This window comes from Haplochromis burtoni, unplaced genomic scaffold (genome assembly GCF_018398535.1).
Source record: "Haplochromis burtoni strain Fernald_Lab_line unplaced genomic scaffold, NCSU_Asbu1 Contig_70, whole genome shotgun sequence".
NCBI classification, from domain to species: domain Eukaryota; kingdom Metazoa; phylum Chordata; class Actinopteri; order Cichliformes; family Cichlidae; genus Haplochromis; species Haplochromis burtoni.
Window position 1 is genome coordinate 1,906,032 of NW_024582431.1, and position 23,438 is coordinate 1,929,469.

General features: G+C 40.8%; 1 protein-coding gene across 1 annotated transcript in view; it reads left to right on the forward strand.

Annotated features, from left to right (window-relative positions):
• Nucleotides 1-23,438, forward strand: part of LOC102292572 (xylosyltransferase I) — a 77,941-nt gene that overhangs the window by 49,635 nt on the left and 4,868 nt on the right. The window contains exons 5-10 of the mRNA XM_005924974.3: nucleotides 2,321-2,401; nucleotides 3,612-3,828; nucleotides 4,193-4,369; nucleotides 10,123-10,388; nucleotides 14,929-15,127; nucleotides 20,715-21,048. Coding sequence (XP_005925036.1) covers nucleotides 2,321-2,401; nucleotides 3,612-3,828; nucleotides 4,193-4,369; nucleotides 10,123-10,388; nucleotides 14,929-15,127; nucleotides 20,715-21,048 — 1,274 coding nt within the window. The remainder of the gene's footprint in view (nucleotides 1-2,320; nucleotides 2,402-3,611; nucleotides 3,829-4,192; nucleotides 4,370-10,122; nucleotides 10,389-14,928; nucleotides 15,128-20,714; nucleotides 21,049-23,438) is intronic.

Here is a 23,438-nt window from a genome sequence, read left to right on the forward strand (position 1 = left end):
GTGATTTGTTTACTGTGCTTTTGTAGGATGTACTGGTTAAAGAAGTCCACAAGGTGAGTTCTTAACCTTAAACAGTCACAGTTACTTTGAAACACAGACCATATCACCTCCCTGTCTGAGGGAGGGTGGAATTTATTATGTGTGTGTGTGTGTGTGTGTGTGTGTGTGTGTGTGTGCGTGCAGAGCAGCCACAGGGCCGAAAGTAAGCAAACTAGACCCAGTGGACAGGGTGACCACTCAGGTGGCAAATCTGGAGGTTGACATGAATTCCCTGTGTAGTGTGCATGTCTACAAGCATTTGTTCGTCTGTGAATTTGCATTGCATTGTCACTTGTAGTCACAGTAGCAGATACACAACGCGTAAGCATTTGTTTATGTGTGTGTGTGCGGAGTTGAGATGGTGAGGACTGCATGCGCCTGTACAGCACATCATCAGTTAGGGTTTATGGCTCAGGACCTCCTGAGATAAGCCCCCCAGGCTGTGAAATTGCTCCTTGAAGAGAAAATGACATTAATATGCGCTTGTCCCTCCCCCCACTGATCCTTGAGCCTCGCTGATCTTTTAGAAAGGCAAGCCAAGCCATCATGAAAGGCTCCACCGCAGATGAAATGTTAGAACCATTGACTGGGGCATAGCCTGTGGAGCAAAGCTTTTAGCCTGTCTGGCCTGTATATGAGGAACTAGACTGCTCTACAATGTAAGAGCAGCATGAAGTCATTCATCAAAATCATGGATAGCACAATCTTTTGTATAATCCTAAATAGATTTAACAGCTTGAAGGAACTCAGAGACTGATCCTGGGAGCAGCTGAGGCTTTTTCTTCTAATTGATTGATATGTGACTTTAAGCCCTCAACTATTTCCTCATTACAGTAAAATTCCCCTCCGCTTGAAAATGTGTTTTCATTGTTGTTACATCACTTAAATGTTCGAGCACCATTGTGCTGAACTGGACACAGGAATGCTGTCTAACATGAATCTTCTGAAGGGTAAAGTTTGCAGTTACAAATACTTTGCGATGTGAAAACTCTTGACTCTCCAGTGAAAATAACAATGCCTAATAAGTTGCATATTGCATATTTTGCGATTTTATGTGTCATTAAAAGTGTGTGGAGATGATCAATAAATAAGACCTTGATAATACAGCTGATCTGCTAAACTGGGACTGTGGGTGTAGTCGATCAAATATAATTGTTATTGGTATTACATAAATCACATTTTTTCCCCTTTTTTCCATGTGACCAACTAGAGAACTGTAACACATATACTGAATGTTTTTTATGTGAGGCAAGCAGTCAGCAGAAAAGAATTACGTGTTCATGATGAATCACAACAATCACAATCATTTTCCATGTCTTTAAAGTTACCATGAAACACAAATGATCGTTTTTCCCTTTGTAATGTGACGCATTTCAGAATGAGACTGAATTTATGGGAAGGGGCATTTAAATCCGATCACATGTGTAGAAAAACTCACATTAGTCACCTCCGTGTCTGGTCCAGAATGGTTTCTCTTAATATATCATATTTAAGCTGCAGCACCTGTGAACTAATAACCAAAAGAAAAAAAATACAGTTATGTCCGTAACTGTAAAAGATGTAATTTTGTTCAACTTCCTCTTGTACTGGAACAATTGTGTATATAAGAATATGGAAAATGAGTGTTGTGTGTCTATAAAACAAAGAAATAAAACAAAATATCAAAATGTGGAATTATTTCTTCACTTGAAATTAAAATGGCACAAGTGAAAAAATCGCTTACTCAGAGGCCCTGGCTCTACTCTGCATCTGTTTCATGCCTCCTGCCTAAACCAACAAGTTTTACTTTTCAGAGGCGCTCTGGGGGGACAGGGGCATAACTTTGTAGATTTCCTATAGAATCTTTTCAAATTAAAAGCCACCGCTTTGTTTTGAGGGGATAAAAATACTCAGTGACCTCATACTGTAACTGGTTATGGCCACAATGATGCTTCTGACCTCCGTGAGAGTTAAAAGATTTAAAAGGTTTGATGACTCTGCTCCGAAATAAAATGCAAAAGCTTCTTTACTTCTTCTATGGTGCAGGACACCATAAATATCTATACAGGATTTCCTGAGCACTGATTTAATGTCTACTGCAAAGTTAAATTCAAGATGTGTAATCAGAATTGTGAAAACAAAAAGAAGTCAGTGGCACGGTATCATGTGTTTTTCATTTGTTAAAAGATAGTTTGCATAATTCTCCTCCAAAACTGATATTTGTGCTTCAAAATCAGTGTTTCCAGCTGGATGCTACCACATGTTCCTAGTCATAAGTAAATCATTATCTGTTATGTTTCAGGACCAATGACCAGCTGGTGGCCTTCCTGTCTAAATACAGATACATGAACTTCATCAAGTCCCACGGCAGGGACAATGCAAGGTGAGATGCAAATTCTGAAACGTAATTTTAATTTCTCCACAGCAGCCCACCCTCTCCCTTACTCTCTGGCTAGCTCCGTCTGTGTTTCTCTCACACACATACAGCACCTATGTGCACGCCCGACCCGCTCCTGCCAGCACGGTGTGGTCACTGAATCATAATACAATTAGCTCCCATCTGTGGCTTCATTAATTAACCTTCTTGGTGGGGTGAGCCAGAGAGGTGGCTGCCAGAACGTTTGTCTCTGCTGACGCCACCCTGCCTGCCCCCCCCCCCTAGCTTTCAGCCACATCACACCCCGCTGGCAAACCAGTCATCACCAAACACTGTGGGCAAAAATACCCCAAAGCACATGGAAAAAAAAATGTCCTGCATGAGTCAGCATGAGTCAGCACTACCTTTTTGTGTTTGCAGTCAGTATTTTATCAGTGCTGTATGATAAGAGTGCAGCTGTTTTGTTCCTCGTTTAACCCTTTATTAACAATTTGAGTGTGTCTGTGTGCCACAAGTTCACCCACTGTCACCTTTCAGAAGGTGAGTGTGTGTGTATGGGTGATGTCACCACATTTATAAAGTCCTTTATAGCCAAGCTATTATGACAGTCTTCACCTGGGGCACTTTCTTGGGCGACCGTGGCTCAGGGGGTTGGGAAGCACGTCTGTAACCGGAAGGTCGCCTGTCCTGGTCGTTGTGTCCTTGGGCAAGACACTTTACCCTACCGCCTACTGGTGATGGCCAGAGGGGCCGATGGCACGATATGGCAGCCTCGCTTCTGTCAGTCTGCCCCAGGGCAGCTGTGGCTACAACTGTAGCTGCCTCCACCAGTGAGTGAATGAATAGTGGAATTGTAAAGCGCTTTGGGTGCCTTGAAAAGCGCTATATAAATCCAATCCATTATTATTATTAATTTTTCCAACTTTATTAAATACTAAGATTTTATTTTTAAAGAGAAAGTGAGACTTTCTAAGTTTTGTGTCCTTCCTACAGGAAGACGGTTGCTCTTTGCTATAAATGAGCGGAGCTTTAAAAAAATCTGTTTACAAGAAAGAAATTGGAGGAAAATATAAATATGCTGATGCAACAGTAACTGACCTTTCTGAGCTTGTTTTTATGTAAATGATATCTCAAAAAAAGAAAAGAGGACTTCACAACAACAAGCTCTCACATAGTCACTGATATTACCAAAACGTTGTTCCCATGTGCTTGCTAGGTTCATCCGTAAGCAAGGTTTGGATCGTCTGTTCTATGAATGCGACACCCACATGTGGAGGCTGGGTGACCGTAAAATCCCAGAAGGCATCTCTGTGGATGGTGGGTCCGACTGGTTTCTTCTAAACCGCCTGTTCGTGGAATATGTTATCAACTCCAAGGACAATTTGGTCACTAACATGAAGCGCTTCTACGCCTACACTCTGCTTCCTGCTGAGGTAACACACACTGACAGAAGCTGCTCTCACAGGTTCGAGTGTCTCTTAATCTTTGACTGACAGGTAAACACTGCTTTGGACTTGCACCGTGTCATATATAGAAAAGTTTATTCTGTTCTCGTTTCATTGCCTGGAAAAGAATTTGACAGCAGAAATAAGATGAGAACTGAATGATCTCTGTGGGGAAATTGAATGTTTATCACGAGCTACTGTGAATCTCCTTTCTCTGCTCCTACTCTATTTCCTCTTGTGAATTGGATGGCGTAAAAAATAAAAGGTATACAATTTTCTAATTTCGTCTTTTTGTCTTTGCTCTCCGCCTCCCCCTCCCTCTCCCTATTCATTTCTGTTTCTCATTTTCCAGTCATTCTTTCACACTGTGCTGGAGAACAGCGCCCACTGTGAGAGCATGGTCGACAACAACCTGCGCATAACAAACTGGAACCGTAAACTGGGATGCAAATGTCAGTACAAGCACATTGTGGACTGGTGTGGATGCTCTCCTAATGACTTCAAGCCAGCAGACTTCCATCGCTTCCAGGTAGTAACGATACACAAAATACATTTAAACAAAAGCTCTTTTGTGATCATTCAACAATAACCGTTAAAGGAGTAATTTGTAGAAAGGATTCTCAATAACAAAATGTTTAATCTTTTTAAGGCTGGGCCTTTGTTTTTTCATTTTTAAAGACAGTGTTTAAACATTGGTAAAAACAAATAATAAAAGGCTTAACATAGCAGTCTCCTTATTTGCATCGTAGCTAATTTTCAGTATCACTTAAGAATAAGGCGGGGTCAGTCTTTGGACCAATCACATTTGAGCAAGACATGTTTGCATATAGTTGAACAGATGGTGTAGAGAGCCAAAATGCAAGATTGAAACCATCACCTATCAGTTTTATTTTTTTAAATAGCTGTTTAAAATATATATTTACTGAGCTGCAGGCTGAATATGAAGCCCTGACATTTTTTGCTAATGTCTCCAGAGGTTAAGTAAGTGTTTGCAGATTGCTTAAAACCAGAAATCATACATCAAAATGACAGACGTGCAGTTACAACATATCTATGGCATAGATTTAACGAGTGAGCATTTCAGGTACAGTAGTGTCTTATGTTTTTGCATAAGATTGCTAATCACAAAGTGCCTAAAGATACAATTTAGAATTTGTTCTTTGCTAACTTTTCTAACGGACTGCAACTTAAGAAAAAACACCAGCAATGAGAAAAACGCTGCAAAACACAATGGAAATAGAACAAACGAAAACGGAAATAGGAAAAAAAGAAAACATAAATAGGAAAAACGAAAAAAGAAATAGGAAAAAACAGGTTTCAAAAAGCATGAGGGAAGTGTTTCTGGGGAGACAATAACCTGACGGACCAGTTGCAGGAACCAAAACATGCTAAGAATTGCACTGGGAGACACTTAAAAGAAGTGGAGGATCTATCAGTTTTGTGAGGAAAGAAAAGATGAGAGGTAAGTGTGTTAGCCTAACTAATAACCTAAAAATCTGCCATCAGTATTATATGAATCATGAGATTAAAGCACACTTACCTAACATATTTTGGTTCCTGCAACTGGTCCGTCGGGTTATTGTCTCCCCAGAAACACGTCCCTTGTGCTTTTGGAAATCATTTTTTTCCCTTTTCTGTTTTTGTTTTTCCTATTTCCGTTGTGTTTTGTGTGCTTTTGCAGCGTTTTTCTTATTCAAGTCAAGTCAAGTCATCTTTATTTATATAGCACATTTAAAAGACATCAAGTGTGGGCCAAAGTGCTGAACAGAGGGATAATATAATAAAAAGAATTAAAATGGATAAGATGAAAACATTATAGAAAACATTGTAAGACATCCATATATGTTTATGTTTATTTTTGCTGGTGTTTTCTTAAGTTGCAGTCCATTTGGCCTCTCAGGGCCACTGTACTTTTCTGTTGTGTTCAGACACAACACTGGCTAATCATTAAGTTAGGTCCCTTTTTTGTTCTCCAATTATTTATAGAGCAGTGTTAAGTTCCTTAATAAAAAAAAATCATTACTCTGAAAATGCTCAGGTAAAAAGGAGTGAAAGTGAGTGGAAAAAGCAGCCAGAAAGTTTAGCTCCTTGGAGGGTAGCTCAGGAGTTGTGCACAGTCCTGTACTAAGTTAACTATTAGCACTTCTTAATTAAAAAGTCTACCTTCTTGTCCAGATATGGTTACTTCCAGCCCAAACCCAGATGCTAGCCACAGTGCTAAAACTGAGGCTTTACAGATGTCATTCTGTAAACATTTAAATTTTCTGTGTTTGATTTAACTTAGAAATAAGGGAGTCAGCAAGTTGAAGCAAGACTAATAGGTTTTAAATCCATGAGAAGGGCCAGAGAAAAACTGATGCTCCATTTTCTTTTTTTGTTCGCTTTGGATTTTTTTTGATTTTTGATTTCTTTTAAGGAGGAGGAGGGAAAAAAGGATTACAGTCAAAAAACGACTGTACAGCAAAGACAGAATAACATTGTTGTGGCTTTTCCTCATCATAAGCATGAGTTGGCAGTATTTATGCAAAAACTCTTAGAGCCACAGCAGTGGGCTAATGGCTCTGCACTACAGATTAAAATATCATAGAAAATATAGTGCAGAGAAACGTCTGCATTGTCCATTAAACTATATGACCATATATAGGAAAACAAACTACCCTATCATAAAACTACAATACGAACAAACATAAAATGCAGTGAAAATGGAAAGAATTACGTGGCAGACAAGATGCAACTTCCACAGTTTAAAAAAAAAAATCAAGCTAACAAAAAGTGCAGTTCCTCTAATGGCCACTTGAGGCTGACACCAAAAAGCAACTCTGTGTTAAAATGTTCAGCCTATCACCAGAAATAGACGTTTACAAGCTGGTGTTGATTTACTACTACTTCTCTACCTTCTTGTCCAAATATGGTCACTTCTACCTCCAACAAACCACAATGGTGATAGCCACAGTACTAAAACTGAGCCTTTACAAACTAATCACCATCACCATAGCAACGTCAACTTTTTATGCCCAGTCTTTTGTTGTCAGCCTGCTAATTTAGCTTTAAAGTAAAGTTAAGAATTAGAACAAGGCCTTAATATGAATACAAAGGCATGTATCAAGTGACTTTCTTTTGCTGGTCATGTAATTTTAGTCTAATAACTTTCGCCAGATGTCACAAAAGAGGGCGAGATGGGAAATTCTGCAGCTACAACAGGCCGCCAACCTGGGTGGTTGTGTTTAGTTATGAGGTGAGGAAAGTGAGGCATGTTAGTGTATATGACGCAGTGCAGTCGACTTGCCAGCCTGAACTAGCTCACAGGCTTTGCTCCATAAAGTGTAATAGAGCAGGTTTCTGTTTATCACATGATTGATCACATATGCAGTGTCTTCAGTCCAGCAAAAGCCAGTATTGTTCATTCTTAAAGAAAAGTCAAGAGCAAGAGCTCGTATAATTTTGACATTTATTACTGTTTCATTCGTGGGAAATTTGTAATATTCCCCACAGCTATTAACACGACTGCCTTTAGCTTCCAGCCAAATGCTATAGGCAGGAATGAAAGGATTTGCAAAAATGGAAATTCCAGCTGTCCTTTTATCCCATGTTAAGGAAAAGCTGCTGCTTAAGAAGAAAAAAAGTATTTAATAAGCAAAACTGGCAAAAGGCCAGGGGAAAAGACTATGCAGCGGATCCTCATCAGAGATGTCAATCAGACACATCTTCAAACATACAAAAATGAATGTTAAAAACAGCACTACTTTCAGCAGATGGTTGCAGCACATCAGTATGTTGCAGGAAATCAGCAGCAGTCAATCCTTAAATTCTTTGCTCACAAGGTCTGTCCTCTCAACCTCAGCATCCAATGTATTCCCACAGCTTTCACAGTCGATATGTGCAAAATTATGTCTCAATTAGTATGACCCTGAAAGGAAAAAAATGGTAGGAATAATTAGATCTTCTCAGCCTTGGGTCTGTGATTAAGGAGACAGTTAGCTAGCCTTTCAAAATGAAAGTGAATGAGTGGCAGTGACTCTAGAGCCCCAGAGAAAGTCAGCGTCACACTTTTAATGCGCTCCTAAAATCTTAAAGCTGAATTACAAAGTGAATACAAATGTTCTGCCTCAGCAGAATATCACTTTAAGTCGTATCCTTCAAGAACGGTGAGTCATTTCATCTCTCCTCTTCTTTATATACCAGTCGGCGCACGAACTCAGTTCTCCCTTCGCCAAAGCTGTCTGCCGCATGTCTAGCCTCAGTCTCAGTTTAGTGCCAACCCTTTACCCTTGGCACTGCCGCTGGGTCTGGTTGGCACCTTGGTATCAGTGAAGTCCAATCCTGGGAAAAAAGACTTTCCAGAAGCAAGCCAGAGCTTGGGATTACTAGGACTTAATTTACCGTAAAGTAATCTCTTTGAGACGGTACAGCCAAGTATAGAAAACTTTCATTTGTTTTCCAGATCAGAACAATTTTTTAAAGTCAGTACAGCTGTCAATTTCCTACCATAGTTACTTTAAACTGTACTCATTAGAGGAGGAGTTTTATTAAGGAAGATTGGCGTAATGTGCCTTTTCTCTTTGTGCGTCTTTGTTTAGTAATGTGTTTAGAATGGGTACATTTTGGGAAGAATGTGAGAAAGACAGGCTGTGACAGGCTGCTGCTTTCAGATGATTCCACAGAGGGCACATCAGAACACCCACAAGCTCTAGGACTGTCTGGGAACTAAAACCCACTCCTTTGCATTTCCTTTGATATCTCGAGCCAATCTCTGAGTGTTAGGGCAACATCTGGTACTGTGCCACGCCACACCAGCATCCAACAGTTTCTGTGAGAAAAAAGCACATCTCTCAGAAATGTGCCACAGCGTGATTTGGTCTCCTTTTTTAGCAAGTAGCACCGATGTGTTTGGTGCCGGTTGAATAGTTTGGTGTCTAGGACTTAAAAGATGTCTTTGTGTGGAAGCCAGGCTGTGAAGGTGGCAGATTTCGTGATGCACCATCAGCTGCATAACCAACAGCGTGGCAGGGACAAATACAACGTGGCTTGAGTGGATGATTCTAGGCAGAGCGATTAATGCAAAGAACTGATAAGGAAAAAGACAAATAATGGATAACTAAAGAAAAGCATGCAAATGTTTATAGGGTATAGCTTCGTGTCTAGTTCTTGCTTTTCTTTGTCTACTAGTATTGACTGTAGTTACTATAATGAAGCTGTCTGATACTGATACCCTAAGTGACTTACAAGTCCAGTGATGCACCCAAAGTCCTTCCATCAATAGCAATTGCACCATAATGTGATTAACCTTTAAACATCTGTGTTATTGGCGTGCAGGTGGATTTGCTTGTTCTGCCTCACAAGTTTCAGAATTTGTAGGATCATCTGCTGATGTGAAGTGACGTGCACAGGAGCAGCGTGAGGTTTTCTACGGGTTTTATGTCAGTGTTTTTAGTGATTATTTGTCCATTAATCATATGCATTAATAAATAAGGCGTTAATACAACATGTATTCTAGTTTCTTTTGTTCTTATAAGCAGCTGTGTGATTATTTTACACATCAAAGTCTGTTTACAGGTCTGGAGTTGTACTAAATTACCGATCATGTGAAAACTGTTTTTATAAAGCTGTGTCACTGCAGGGGGAAAAAATTTAAATTATGTCAATGTCAATAAAGAAAGGAATTTACCAGAATACTGTGTGGCAGCTTGAGGCCAATGACTTGAGGCTACATTAGCTGCTACAAGGATACGCAGTCAAATTTCCAGCCAACTGGCAGCAGAGCTTCATTGTGGGTAACATAAGCGCCAGAGCCGATGAGGAAGAAAAGACTATATTTGTGGTTTGACATTTTTGTCTATGGTGATTTTGTGGTGTTAAATTAATGGGATAATCTTTTAAGCTCATCTAAACCCTCCAGTTTATCTTAACATCCCTTGTGGGGCAATGACCAGGATGCTGGGAACCGCTAAAGTACAGGACACCATTTGTACTGCAAAAGAATGAAATAGAGAGATAGTCTTGGGAGAGAGTATATTTGATTTAATACATAATAATTAATTCACAAACCCATATGGTAATGATTTCCCTATTTTTATCTGCTACTTTCACTCACTTTTATACTACCTCCTATCTAATTCTCTTTCCTGCCCACATGTCACTTCCTCACATATCTCACACATCGCATTTGTTCGGCTGACATCCTGGCGCACAACCATTTCTTAATCTTCTCCTTTTTTTCTTCTCTTTATCTCATCCGTCTTTGCTTTGCTCTCCCCCCCACCTTCCTATGCTCTCTGCCTGCAGCAAACAGTGCGGCCCACCTTCTTTGCCAGGAAGTTCGAAGCCAGCGTTAACCAGGAGATAGTGAACCAGCTGGATGCCTATCTGTTTGGACCATTTCCCCAGGGGTCGCTGGCATTGAACTCATACTGGGAGAACGTGTACGACGAGCCAGATGGCGTGGCCAGCCTGTCCGACACGCAGCTAACGTACTACCATGCTTTCTCACGACTGGGCCTGGCCAGGGCTGCCGCCTCGCTGCAGGGGAACCCAAAGGATCACAGCTGCAGGTTAGTTTAGTGAAGATGTGCACAATGCACAATCCCCGCAGACGTCCATGTATGCATGCAAATAGTTCTCAGGCCCTTGATCTTCTGTCCAGCCACACCCACACGCACTCATTATCATTATTATTACGCCGCACCTGCACCTACATCCACAGGTGCACTCCAGTTTGCTTTTGCTGTCAAAAGCAAGCCATACACATAGTATACGAAACCACAACATAGAGTATACAAAAGCCTTTTGTTTGTCTGCTGATGCATTATCTCACATAGATCACATGTCATGGAAATAAGATAACAATGAACAGTACCAGTCAGCAACTGGGAACTCTGGGTAATGCTATTCATCTTGTAACACAATATGACACTCAATTTATCCGTCAGATAATGACGTTATATAGGTCATAACATTGAAAGCTGGCCTTTATGCTAGGGTATAATTAGTGGAAATGCATGAATTCCAGAGTGCTGTTAACATACAGTGTGTGGTTAAATTAAAAGGGAAAACCACAGTATGCGTTCATATTTAACAGGCAAATGGAACATTTCAGCTTCATGTCTTTTAGTAGGATTTTTAATAGCATATGCTTTCATCAGTTTAGTTTATTTGCACAGTGATGAGACCTGTATGCAAAAGAGTCACAAATTCAGTATGCTAATGTGGAACAGAAAGGGGAAGCGTAAACTGCTAATTTGCGTACATGCGACACAAGGCCCCATGCATCTCAGTGCATCCAGGAAACAAACGCCTACAACATCTTAATGATGTCAGCAAACATTAACACAGCTTGGCCCCACATGACCAGGAACAAAAAAACATAATAGAAAACAGCATGAAGGCAGGCTGTTTGAACAGCGCATGGTGGCAAAAGGCGATATGATCTGTCGTGGCTTTTGTTGGGAGTCATCCAAGCTGCCAGTCTGTGTTTCCTCTCATGAAACTTTCAAAAATCATCAGGTGTCTTCGAAGGCAGTTTCAGTTGCAGTTTATAGAGTAAGTCAAGAAGGCAACACGAATGCCATTACCTCAGCTTGAGCGTGCTGCATGTGAGCCGAGATAGTTTGCTCCTCACAAGCAAGTCCCCACTATAGCAAGGCGTCCGATGCCCTGCTGCATTGTGGGTGTTCTGTGAAATCTAGTAGGTAAAGCCAGGCAGTGAAAGAAGGCATGGTTTCAAAGTCAAACTTCAAAACCATCTCGCGGCTACAGCTGTTGTTATTCAAACACTGTGCATCTGTTAAAATAGAGAGCTGGAGCACGGGACAGGTGTGCATGTGTGTGTGTGTCTGCACGAACGAGAGAAAGTAGAGGCTTCAAACACACAACTTATATTAGTTTCCAATCACTGAGAGGGCAGAGGTCATAGATTAAGAAAACAGAAAGAAATGCTTTAAATATCTGCATGTGTGTGTGTAGTGTGGGTTTGTTTGTGTTTAGGTAAGCGCCTCATAATTGATGCGGTTAATGTGTCTGTTAACATACATGGTAAATAGACTGTTTGTCATATAGCGCTTTTCTACTCTATCTCAGCCCTCAAAGCGTTTTACACAACTTGCCTCATTCGCCCATTCATACAAGCACTTTTCTTTTTCTATGTCCTTTCTATGCAAGCGCTTTCTATCTTTCTATCACATTAATAGTCCACTGGATGCATCAGAGAGCAACTTGTGATTAGTATACATATTGTTGATTAGCAGATGTCATGAGTTGTCAAACCTTTTTCCTTCATGCCCCACTAGAGAAGACAGAAAGGTTTATACCCAACACCCCACAGTTTTTAGCCATCATTAACAATAACAAGGGATGCAGGTTGAAATTATACTGCAATAAAGGTCAGTACAATAGCATCGGTAAAGTGTTTATTTTCCCTAAAATAAAAATCTATTCACTCAGCTTATTCGACTACTTGTACCCGCATTTAAATAATTGATAGCTTAGAGAAAACGAGTGATTACGCTGGTATGTGGGGTTCTTTCTTGAATTACCACAAGCACAACAGACGGTTTTTAATAAGCAGAAATTGCTGTTAAACAATCCTATGCACTTTTTTACAGTAACCGCTGGTGTGTTTTTTCCACAGTGAGTGACAGGATTAGAAAAAAGTAAACCTGGAATCTTACCCAACATTAGTCCCAGGTTGTACCTTTCATGTATTAGCATTGCATTAGAGGCATGACAACACCTCTACCTGGCTATCTTTGAAAAACGCAGTAGGTTTTTTAACCACATTAAACCACTTTGAGGTAATCCCGGAATCCTCACAGCACCTTTTCACCACTGGGAAGATATATGTTTTTTAAATTAAATATGTCTGCTGTACAGTAAATACAAAACATGTAACAAAGTCTTGAAGCTATGTACCTGACGATATTAGAATATTGATAATCTTTCTGCATTTTATGTACAAAACTGTGTTAAATGCAACAATGTGCATTTATCCACTTTGATTACTAAAGACAGCAATAGAAATATTGAAAAAAATATTCTTTGTTTAGCACATTAAATATGTTAAATGTGTTAAATGTGTTTCACTTTGATTTTTATGTAGTGATAACACATCAGAGAGGCAGGCTGGGGCCTAAAGAACATGTACATGATATGCTGTGTGAAATGTTATAATGTGATATTTTAGTCTCAAAATATGGTCCTAATTTTCCATAGCGTCATATGATGTCATAACTTAGTGCTTGGTCTCACAGTCCTCGCTTGTCTTTTGTGTTTCACGTCACAAAAGTGTTTCCAGCTGAATCGCTGGCTTGTGATTTTTGTAATTCCACCACTCTGTGGTTTATTAACGTAATAATTAAACACACAATGTGTGTGCTGGCACTCTGCAAGGCCTGCCTGGAGCTGTCCTGTTTAAGTTTTATTGATCTGTAATTTAGTTCGTGAGCTGAGTAATTAAAGCTGATCACGTTTTTGCTTAAAGCGAGCCCCAGCAAAGCTCACATGTGAAAATATATCTTTTTCAAGTGTCGGTGTGATGTCTCGAGTCTGCTCACATATGGTGTGCGTGTGTGAATGTGTTTGTGTGTGTGTGGCCACGTGTTTGCATGCATTTCAAATTCAGATGTGCTACCAACAGATGGATGGGTCAACTTCATTGTGAGACCTGAGCAGCAGAGAGAGAGAAAAATGGACACAGAGAGTGATTTGGCTCTTTTAGCAGCCTGCTGTGACTCAATTGGAGAGATTGTGGAGTAAAAGCCTGAATGGAGCTTCTGTGCAGGCTACGCCCTTGCCCCCTGCTCTCTGCTTCTCACACTGGCAGCCACGTCTCTTTTGGGAAAGATGGGACAGAAAGCAGAATGAAGGAAGAAGAGCGATGAGGGGAAGGGAGGAAAAAGCAGGTGTGAAAATGTAGAAGAGGAGAAAAAGAGAAAGACTCGGGGAAAAGGAGCTGGAGTGGAGGGAGTGTGTAAGGCTATTCTTGTGAGTGTAAATATTTGCTGTTCTGCTTGTCAGGGTAGCATTTACCAGGACGGGTTGACTCCTGGTCCTTTACTGGAATACTGATGAGGCCATAGGCACAGGGGAGCAGGGAGAAACAGTGTGTGGATATGCGTTTGTGTGTGTTAAGCTGTGCAACCAAAAAGGAGGAATAAAGGAATAAAGAGGAGTTTAAGGAAGCAGAAGGATGAGAAATCTGGGCGAGAAGGACTCAGGACGTGTGCAGAGAGCAGCTGCAGCGTGCTCCCCAGCAGTGCCTGCCCTGGCCCCTTTTTTGTTTTTCCAGAAGTCACTCCGGCTGGCTGCCCTGAGGGCAGACCCTCTGTCACGTATGAAGCGACACACACAAATAAACAACAGACTAATCAGAGGGGCAAGACCTTTATTCAGCTTCAGCTGACTGGATGACCCAGTTCAACTTTGTTCAGCTGTCTTGTAATGCTTTAGTTGGGTTTTGTCCGTGTGTGTGTGTGTGTGTGTGTGTGTGTGTGTGTGTGTGTGTGTGTGTATGCGCGTCTGTGACTAATCTGAATATGCTGCCAATGCAGCCCATGACTATTCTGTAATTTTCAGACCACTGTGGTGCCGCCTGTCACGTGTCTTCTTAATGCCATCCCTTCCACTTCAGAGCACATGTTAAAGCAACCAGCACATTGTAGCACAAGAAACTTTGTTGTTTACTCAGAAGTTCTTAAGGGTACTTCAGCAGTTCATATCTGATCTGAGATCTACTGCAGCAGCAGTCATGAACCCACAAAGTGTGGACACAGCAACTCGCAAGCAGTGCGGTTTGGGAATTATCTGCCTAGTTGACACATGTCTTTTACCAATTGGATTTCTGTTAAAGGTCATTGAATTAATGTCGGCCGTGTCACACAATCACACAGCACATTGACTCTCCACTAACCTTCACGGCAAGCATTCATTAGCATCCAGCCACATTAGCATGTCCAAGGCCCCCCAGACCTTATCCACATGAATCTTGATATTCTCCTCTTCTTACAGTATCAGCTCTGAAAAGCAGCACCGTCAAGTAGGTAGGTCAGAAGGTATCGGGTTTGCTAATGGATTCTCATTTTCTCAACGCTCCATCAGGTATTTCCCCATGGGCCACCCAGTATCAGTGCATCTCTACTTCCAGTCAGACCAGTTCCAGGGCTATCTGGTCAAGCACCATGCTACTAACCTGGCAACAAGCAAGCTGGAGACCATGGAGACCTGGGTGGCACCCACAAAGAACTTCAAGTTAACCACTCCTCCTACGAGCACATTCAGCAGGTTGCAGTTCGCAGAGGTGAGTCAGCATATTAGTCTGCATGCCCTTGCATTCATTTTTAATTTGAATTCGCTTGTTTGGCGTGAGTCACAAAACAATCAGTCAGCTGCTGCCAGTGTCAGAAAATGAGTTCCATTAAAACTCTGAGCAGCACACAGCAAAAACACACTCCTCAGCATATAATTAGAGGTGAGATATACAGCTCATTGCCATGGTGACCTCATATATCGCCCTTGCCAAGACTCATAGCAGCGCATCTCCACACAATTAAACTGGTGCCTGTAATGGCCTTGTAAAATGTAAATTGATTGAATTCATCCCAGTTTACAGGGATGAGCGCTTCATGTGCTGCTTATTTGTTGTTTCCTAATAGAACGTCTTCTCACCTTCACACTGGAATGCTTCCCTTGATTGTCTTGTTATGTTAATGTGTGTTTCTGTTTACCACAACGCCTGTTTAGGATACAGCCGCTCGGCTGTGATGTGACAGCCACAGAGTGTCTTTTTAAAAAGGACAAAATTAACTGAGTGAATGCAAATTGACCTTTTTCTCTGCTTTTATCGTGCAGAGCTTTAGTAGGAGGCAGAAATGTCAACAAATTTGCGAACAAATTTGTTTGTGCCCGCGGACAATGCTCGTGCACCTGGATACACTTTGACCACGTTCGACCTTTTGCGGCGCTCTCATTCTGAACACGAAGGGATGCAGACGCCCGGCCGACGTGTGGCTCCCTCTTGCTAAGCCCTGTTTGTCTGTCTAACCTATGAAACCGTGAGTGACAGAGAAGTGATGTGAGCTGTGGCTTTTATCTGAATGCTCAGCCTGAGAAAACATTCTCTGTCTAGCACTGTGTAGTGGCTGTCAGTCAATCAGTTTGTCCATCTGTCATTCAAAATACAAGACGACAGCACGGCGTAGCTGCAGCAGCGCACTGCCTTTTCTCAAATTTGTAGATATGGACCATTTTGCTATAGCTATATACTGGGGTTTGCTAGATAAACCATATGGTTGGCTTAACAATGGTTTCCTTGTCCTCCTTTGGATATAAAGAAAGACAGATATGTCTTTTCACTCCCCTGTTGCTGCCTTTATAGGCCTTTTTTACAGCACTTTAGTACAGGACCGCTTAAAACCTGCACATTAAAAACCAGTATTTCACCTCAAGTCAGATTTGACATTGAGAGGCATTTTAAGCTGTGCATAAATCCTACAGCACCATGACTAACTTTAACTGAAGATTACGTCCTCATTCCACCACAGTCTAGATAATTTATGTGGACATACATGGGAGGAAAAAAGAGTAGCAACATATTATGATGTAATGTAACAGAATACAATGTAGAAAAGCAAGAGTAATGCTTCTGACAAAGTGTATGCATTTTTGAGCATTTTAGCTTGAAACAGCTGGGACCTTTCTTTGTGGAGCGCTTCCCATTCTCTCCATTGTTCCCGTTACGTCCCAAAGACATGTAGGTGTTTAGTTAGCTGATAGACTTTAAACTCATTGTTGATGTGAGTGGACAGATGTCTGTGTCACTCCTGCAATAGACTGGCACCTTGTCCAGATGTCCACAACAAGAACGTGGACATCTGGTGTGGAGTTTGCATGTGCTTCCTTTGTTTGCGTGGGTTTCATCCGGCCTCATCCCACTCTGCTTTTTCTTCCACACATGGAATTTGGACAATGATGTAACTACCTTTAAATTTACTGGACTGGTACATGGACTATTCTCACAATAGCACAAATCATTTATTGTCCCATTCGTGTCAGATGTTTGCATTTTTCTTTTTTTGGATAACGTCTAGAAACGTTTAGCTCCAGAAAAACATGTCCAAGAATAACTCAGGTTTGTGCTTTTATAACAGAAATTGTCTTGTTTTCTCTTGTTTTCTACTCATTGCATCACTGTGCATGTTTATTAGCATCCATCCATCTTGCCTCGGTAGCATAATGTGTGCCCCTGGAGAGTCTTCTGGTGCTGCTAGTAGACACCTGTATTTGATTACCACTCCAAAAAGTGTCCCTAATAAGCCTGCAAATGCAGCCTCGAGGGGCATTTGTGCCCTATGTTTTTAAGCAGGGCCAGATGTAGAGTGGGACTGTCCATGACCTTGCTTGATAAAACTGACCAGACTTATTTAATGGAAGTGTCAAACTATAGGCACCGACTGCCCGATGACACGGAGAAGAGGTTTGCAGGGTTACTGGGTCACAGAGAAAAAATGAACTGTAGCTGGATTATGAAATAGAGTGTTTTATGCGTTCTGTTAAGTCAGGTACAGAGCATGAAACAAGTAATACAGGTAATAATGGTGAACAATGAATTTGGGAAAAGTAATCCAGGTTATTCTCAAGTTTTTTTTATTTTTGTTTTTTGTCAGGTCAACAGCAGACGATAAATGAGGGCTAAATGTTTCAAACGTAGCAGAGGCTGTTAGTAATTGCTGGTTAAGAGCGGAAAATCTGAATAAATGGTCCAATTGGGTGGAAAGTGTGAGTGAACAGACTGGTAGAAAAATGTAGTAATTGGACAAAGAGCGTAGAGCCACAATGAGGTTGCCAGATCAGCATTTGTTCCACCTAAGCGTGTTCTTCTAAGTACAGCTATAAGCGAAAGAAGGTCGTGAGCCCCTGACTTGGTTAGCACTCATAAGCCTTGATTGAGTGTTGGTCTTAAGCCAAAGCTTATAGGGTAGGAGCACCAAGGGACAGGTTGAGTGTGGAGGTCATCGTAATCTATAGGCTGAAGTAGGCAGGAAGTTAATCCCTGTTCGACCTACTTTCATACTCGAAGGAAGAGTTTTCTGGTACTGGTTCCATCTCTTATCCACAGATATACCTTGAACGTCATCACCAGGAGAGAAATATGTTAGTGGAAAACAATAATTGCAGTCTTTAAAACAATAAACTTTATGAATGTAGTTAAAATGTTGCAGCCAACTTTTGCTATTGTTAAAACACTGCTATGTCTTTGCAAAAAGACCTCAAGTGTTCTGTATAAATAAACAGCAGATCAGTTTATACACCAAGCAGTCACAACATTAAAACAAGCGTAATGTTAAGTAGTTCTGGCTTGTAGTGTGGTGTCTGGCCTCGGGATGTTGGCAAAGGATCGTCCATGTTCCGGCACATCCAACTGATGCTGTATTGGATTAATATCTGGGGAGTTTGAAGGCCGTGAGGCCTTGTTTGTGTTACTGAGCAGTTTTTGTGATGCGTTAGGGTGTATTCGTCCTCCTAGAAGAGTTTGTTTGGATTGCAAAACTGTTTTTGTGGGTGGTACGTGTTAAAGTTACATCTCAATACTATTTTTTTTTTTACACTTTTGTGGTAAAAATGGCCTTCTGTCCAGTATTTCTGTTGTAACCAGGATAGACCCTGACCTTTGGTCATGAGGCCAGACAGCAGTCAGGCAAGTTGCCTGTGCATCTTATTAACTTGGTACAGAAGTCTGTGGAAGGAGACTGCCCACTCGTCTGGCCTGAAACGGCTTAGAAAAAAATGCAACTTGGAATGCAGATGTGCATATTTTATATTGCGCATAGTAGATGCTCAATAAACTGCAAGAACTAGAAGCAGGTCTCAGAGGGTTCCCCTCTAGGCACGTGAACACTGTCACAATCTTCTTCTTACAGCTCAGTTTAGACAGCCATCTGCAAGTTTCCTGGTAGTGGAAAACAGTGTTATTTCTCTCCAACTGCTCCTTTTAACTTCCTCCTGGGGCCTTGAAGGAGAGTGTTGCTAGCCATATGAGCGTTAGTGTGCATTAGCGAATCAGTATTGAATAAAGTAATGAGCTACAGAGGTGCAGGACAAGAGAGCTGATTAGTAATTTAAGGGGCAAGGTCCAAGGGGCAGATATGGCAGAGGTCAGTCCAATAATTGAGAGGAAAGTGAGGTGTGTTTTAACTGATGACAAAACACACACTGTTTCTGTGCGTGTCTCATTTATGCAAGTGGTGTCTATTTATACTGTACATGGTAATCGCAGTTCTCAGAGGACCTAATGCAGAGTCAATTCCAGTCAGGCATTGATCGTCCGGCTGGGTGAGGCTGTGTTAATCAGCTACTATTGTAAGGATGAGCGCTTCTTAAAGCCGCCATCCCTCTCACATTTCTGCAAACACCCTAGACACCTTTTATTGTCAGAGCATGTGTGTGTGTGTGTGTGTGTGTGTGTGTGTGTGTGTGTGTGTGTGTGTGTGTGTGTGTGTGCCTCCCTCTCTATCACTCTGTCTCACAGTTTTGCAATTTAGATGACTTTTTTAAGTTGACCACAGCAAAGATATTAAACACAATTACTGTAATTGTGTTCCTGTTGTTATGATTTGTCTGTCTTACTGCTGGATCTCGTTTGTTCTTTCTTATTGCGGGATGTTTTGTAGCGGGACTTTTGGCAAAATATAAGTTAGAAAGACATAACCAATAACCTGCAAACATGTGTATTCTAAATGTTAATTATGTAAGCTTAGAGGACATTATAATCTTAAAGTGGCTCATTGTTCCATTGGCAGCCCTCCAGTGTTTTGCAGGCTGGCAGCTTCTGCAGCCAGAGGCACTGTATGTCTCCTAACTCGCCAAAGATATATTTGACTTACTGCTACTGTTTGTTAAATTTATTTATCTCAAAATTCACGCAAAGAAAAGCGCTTTCTCTGATTTTGTGGAAGCATTGAAACCCAGTTTTTATTGAGCTTTTCTCCCTAGATGCTTTTTTTTATCCGTCAAAAAGCTGCGGTTCCCTGTCTCTGCATATAATCTGTGTCTTCCTCTATTTGAGATTTTTTACTTATTTAGGGTTTTAATAATCTCCACTGTTGTTTCTGTTTGAGACAAATAGTGTTCACACTGGTGTTGGTGTTCACTGCCTTCTGATTTTGTCTTTGTGTGAAACGGGAGTGCGTTTGATTTTCACCCCTTTGAGATATCTTTTTTCAGCATGACTCCTTAGCCTCATAGAGTCAGTCATAATAGCAAAACTGTAGCCAAATTTACTTAAAAGTGCTTGTCAGAAGAATCAGACTTGTCAGCTTTTGCAGATTAAAATAGTATATAACAGGGCTGAAGTGCAGGGCTTTTAAATAAAAAATGCATACTTAAAATGACTCCCTATGATAACATAGTTGAGATATCACTCAACTAGTTGATATATTGATAACAGGTTACAGAATTCGGTGGCCATTAAAACAAAATGTTTTGTTTTTTAAATAAAGACTCAATCTGTAATTAGCTTTTTCATCATTCTGTGAGCAACAGTGATGGTGTGGCATTACTGCAAAACAGCACAGGAGCACTATGAAAGGGAGTTGGTTACCTCGCTGTAATGTGCAGGTTACCTCGCTGTAATGTGCAGTAATGTGCAGCCTCTCACTGCAGGTGTGAGGCTGCACATTACTCCCTGCAATATTTCAAACTGTCCAGAAAAGTTGAAAAAGGTCATTGCCTTTTGCATTTTTATGAATAACAAACCATTTCCCCCACTTAAATGTTTTTAATGTGTTGCAGCAGCTCCTGTGCGTTTTTGCTGTTGTCTCTCTGCTTGTCTTTGTTCTCACCCCAGCCTATCACCAACTCACGTGCCTATTCTTTCTCTTCTGGGGCAGATTGGGACAGAATGGGATGCCAAAGAACGCATTTTCAGAAACTTTGGCGGCCTAATGGGTCCCATGGATGAGACGGTGGGCATGCAGAAGTGGGTTAAAGGGCCGAATGTCACCGTCACGGTTGTGTGGATCGACCCTACCAACGTCATCGCAGCCACTTATGACATTTTGATTGATGCAAGCGCCGAGTTTACCCACTATCGCCCACCGCTCAACCAGCCTCTGCGGCCCGGTGTGTGGAACATCCGCATCCTGCATCACTGGAGTCCTGTAGCGGAGATGCGCTTCCTCATTGCCCCGTTGGCTTATAACAAACACCAGCCCATACGACAAGGTGAGAAAGAGATTCAAGTTGTCTCTGTGGTAGAAGGCTCATGTATAAGTAGCACTTGCCATTTGTTTCAGCTTTAGCATAAAATTACTATTGATTGTGTTATTTGCAAAAGTAGCCTTACTAAGCATATTGCACTGATGTGCTATTCCTCAACAAAAGATGACCATTCATCAAAAAAAAAAATACAAAGGGTGTTTTTCTAAATGTCAAACATTTCTCTGCTCGTGGAGGTTTAGTGGAAGCTCTGCAATTACTTTATGGACCTTGAAAGTGCAATTCAATACAGCACCACAGTTTGTGATGCATATAATATTGAGTCTTTGTGAAACCGTGTCATAAAAAAGACTTGGGTAGTAATTTTGTGGTGTGTTTTCTGGGTTTTCTGTCATTATACTGTCATACTTTACTTTATGTTTCAAAGGACATCTGTAGTTGCTTGGCGATGAACATTTTATGAAGTCGACATACCGAGTCTCAGAGAGCCCTAAAAGTCCAATTTTAGTCAGGAGTTTGGCTCTTTTGTGGAACCTCCTTACACTTATTTATGCATCCATGGAAGGCCAGAGGTGAAGAGACCAGAAGCAACATGTTCATACCGAACAAAGCAGGCATCAGTCACAACAGATTGAGTCATACACAAAGGGGCTTATACATGTGGAACAATCACAGGCAGATTGAAGCAAGGTTAATAGGCAGCCTTACATGAGATCTGCCAATTGGATGCGTGAAAGTGTAGAAATCAGCTGATATAAGCTGGCTTTAAGAATATGGTCCACGAAGCTCATTGTGCTTTTAAAAAAATAATAATAATCAAGCAGAACTGATGAGATCACTTTGATAAAAATCAGTCTTCATGAATTTTCTTAAGTGTCCTTTTTTTTTAATTTCTGCAGTGATTCCCACATGACAATATCAGCTCAAAGGACTGAATGGGATCAGTTTTATATCGCACTCTTTACACAACAGGTCACGTCTAAAAGAAGCGATTGCTGATTTAGGTGTTTCGAAATGTCTGCACAGGCACGCACACAAATGCACACAGCCTTGCATTTGCAGCGATGCCCTTTCTAATCAAGCCTCTGGGCCTCGGCAGACCCTGGTTATTTGTCATCAAGTCAACCCTAATAACCCAGCGAGCTGCTCATACATACTAAGCAGAGTGTTAAACAACAGTGCATTTAGCCCTCCGAAAACAGTGACACAATTAAATCAATCAGTCAGCATGGATAAGGGGCAGCACTGCAGTCTTGTAATCTATAAGCAGCCAAGTTGCTTTGAAAGTCACATGAGAGCTGAGACGCCAGCTTTGGCATAATCATGTCTTTCACTGTTTAATAATTTCACTGAGCTTTTTAATGATAAAGGGGAACTGCACATGGCATTTTTTATTTTTCACCTGAATCTCTGTGGCACACTGGCTACAAGAATAAGAGGAATATTAATAAAAAATGGTGATATTATAAATATCACGGTTAGATGTTTTTTTTTAAATCACTGTGCATTATGCAGTTATGTTTCTACTGATGTATGGATAGAAAGGGCTGCTGTGTGAGCTCAGTCTTTTTGTCCAAAGCAAAGGGCCTTCTTACAGTTACACACTGAACCTCTGTTACAGTGCATCAAGAAATAGTAAATACCACAATGCTCCCAGGTATTTTGAATTTTGGATTTTTTTTTCTTTCCTTAAAGTAACATTGAAACATTGTATTTGTTGTATTTTTAACCTAAAAAAATCTATTTAATATTTTTTCTAAATCTGCAGTTTCTGTTTCTATTTTTAAAAGCACTTATTTTAAGAATCTATTATAAGTGAGACATGAAACAGAACAGACAAAGCTATGTTAATGGTCAACACAGGTTTTTAGGTTTTTGTTTTTTTAAATACATTTAGCTTATTAAAACTTAAATATAGGATTCGGTAATAAAGTAACCATTGATTCCAGCTATCAGGTAAGTGTAAGATAGTAAAAAGTAAAATATACAGTCAATGCAGTGAAGCAGAAATATTCAGTACGATACAAAGATTACACTTGCACTTGAATAAATGTGTCTAATATTGCAAGCCAGCTATACACATTAAGTTGGGCTGGGAGCTGAGAGAGCTCCCTCAGAAGGATCGAGCACTTTTTAAACTCTGATTAGATACTTTAAAGCGGGGAACCATGAAAATTTTGGCTTAAAGTGAAATATCCATGGACATCAAAGAAAAGCTGCTTTAATTTTTCTGCTATAGCCGTACTTTGTGGCAGGACACAGCTTACTGTAACTTTTACTGTAATTTGTAGCAGACTAAAGATTAATATAAAGATTGTGGTAAAGCTGACATTTTTGAATCACTTCACTTACATTCTCATTTCCTCTTATACAACATTCAATTCAATTCAATTTTC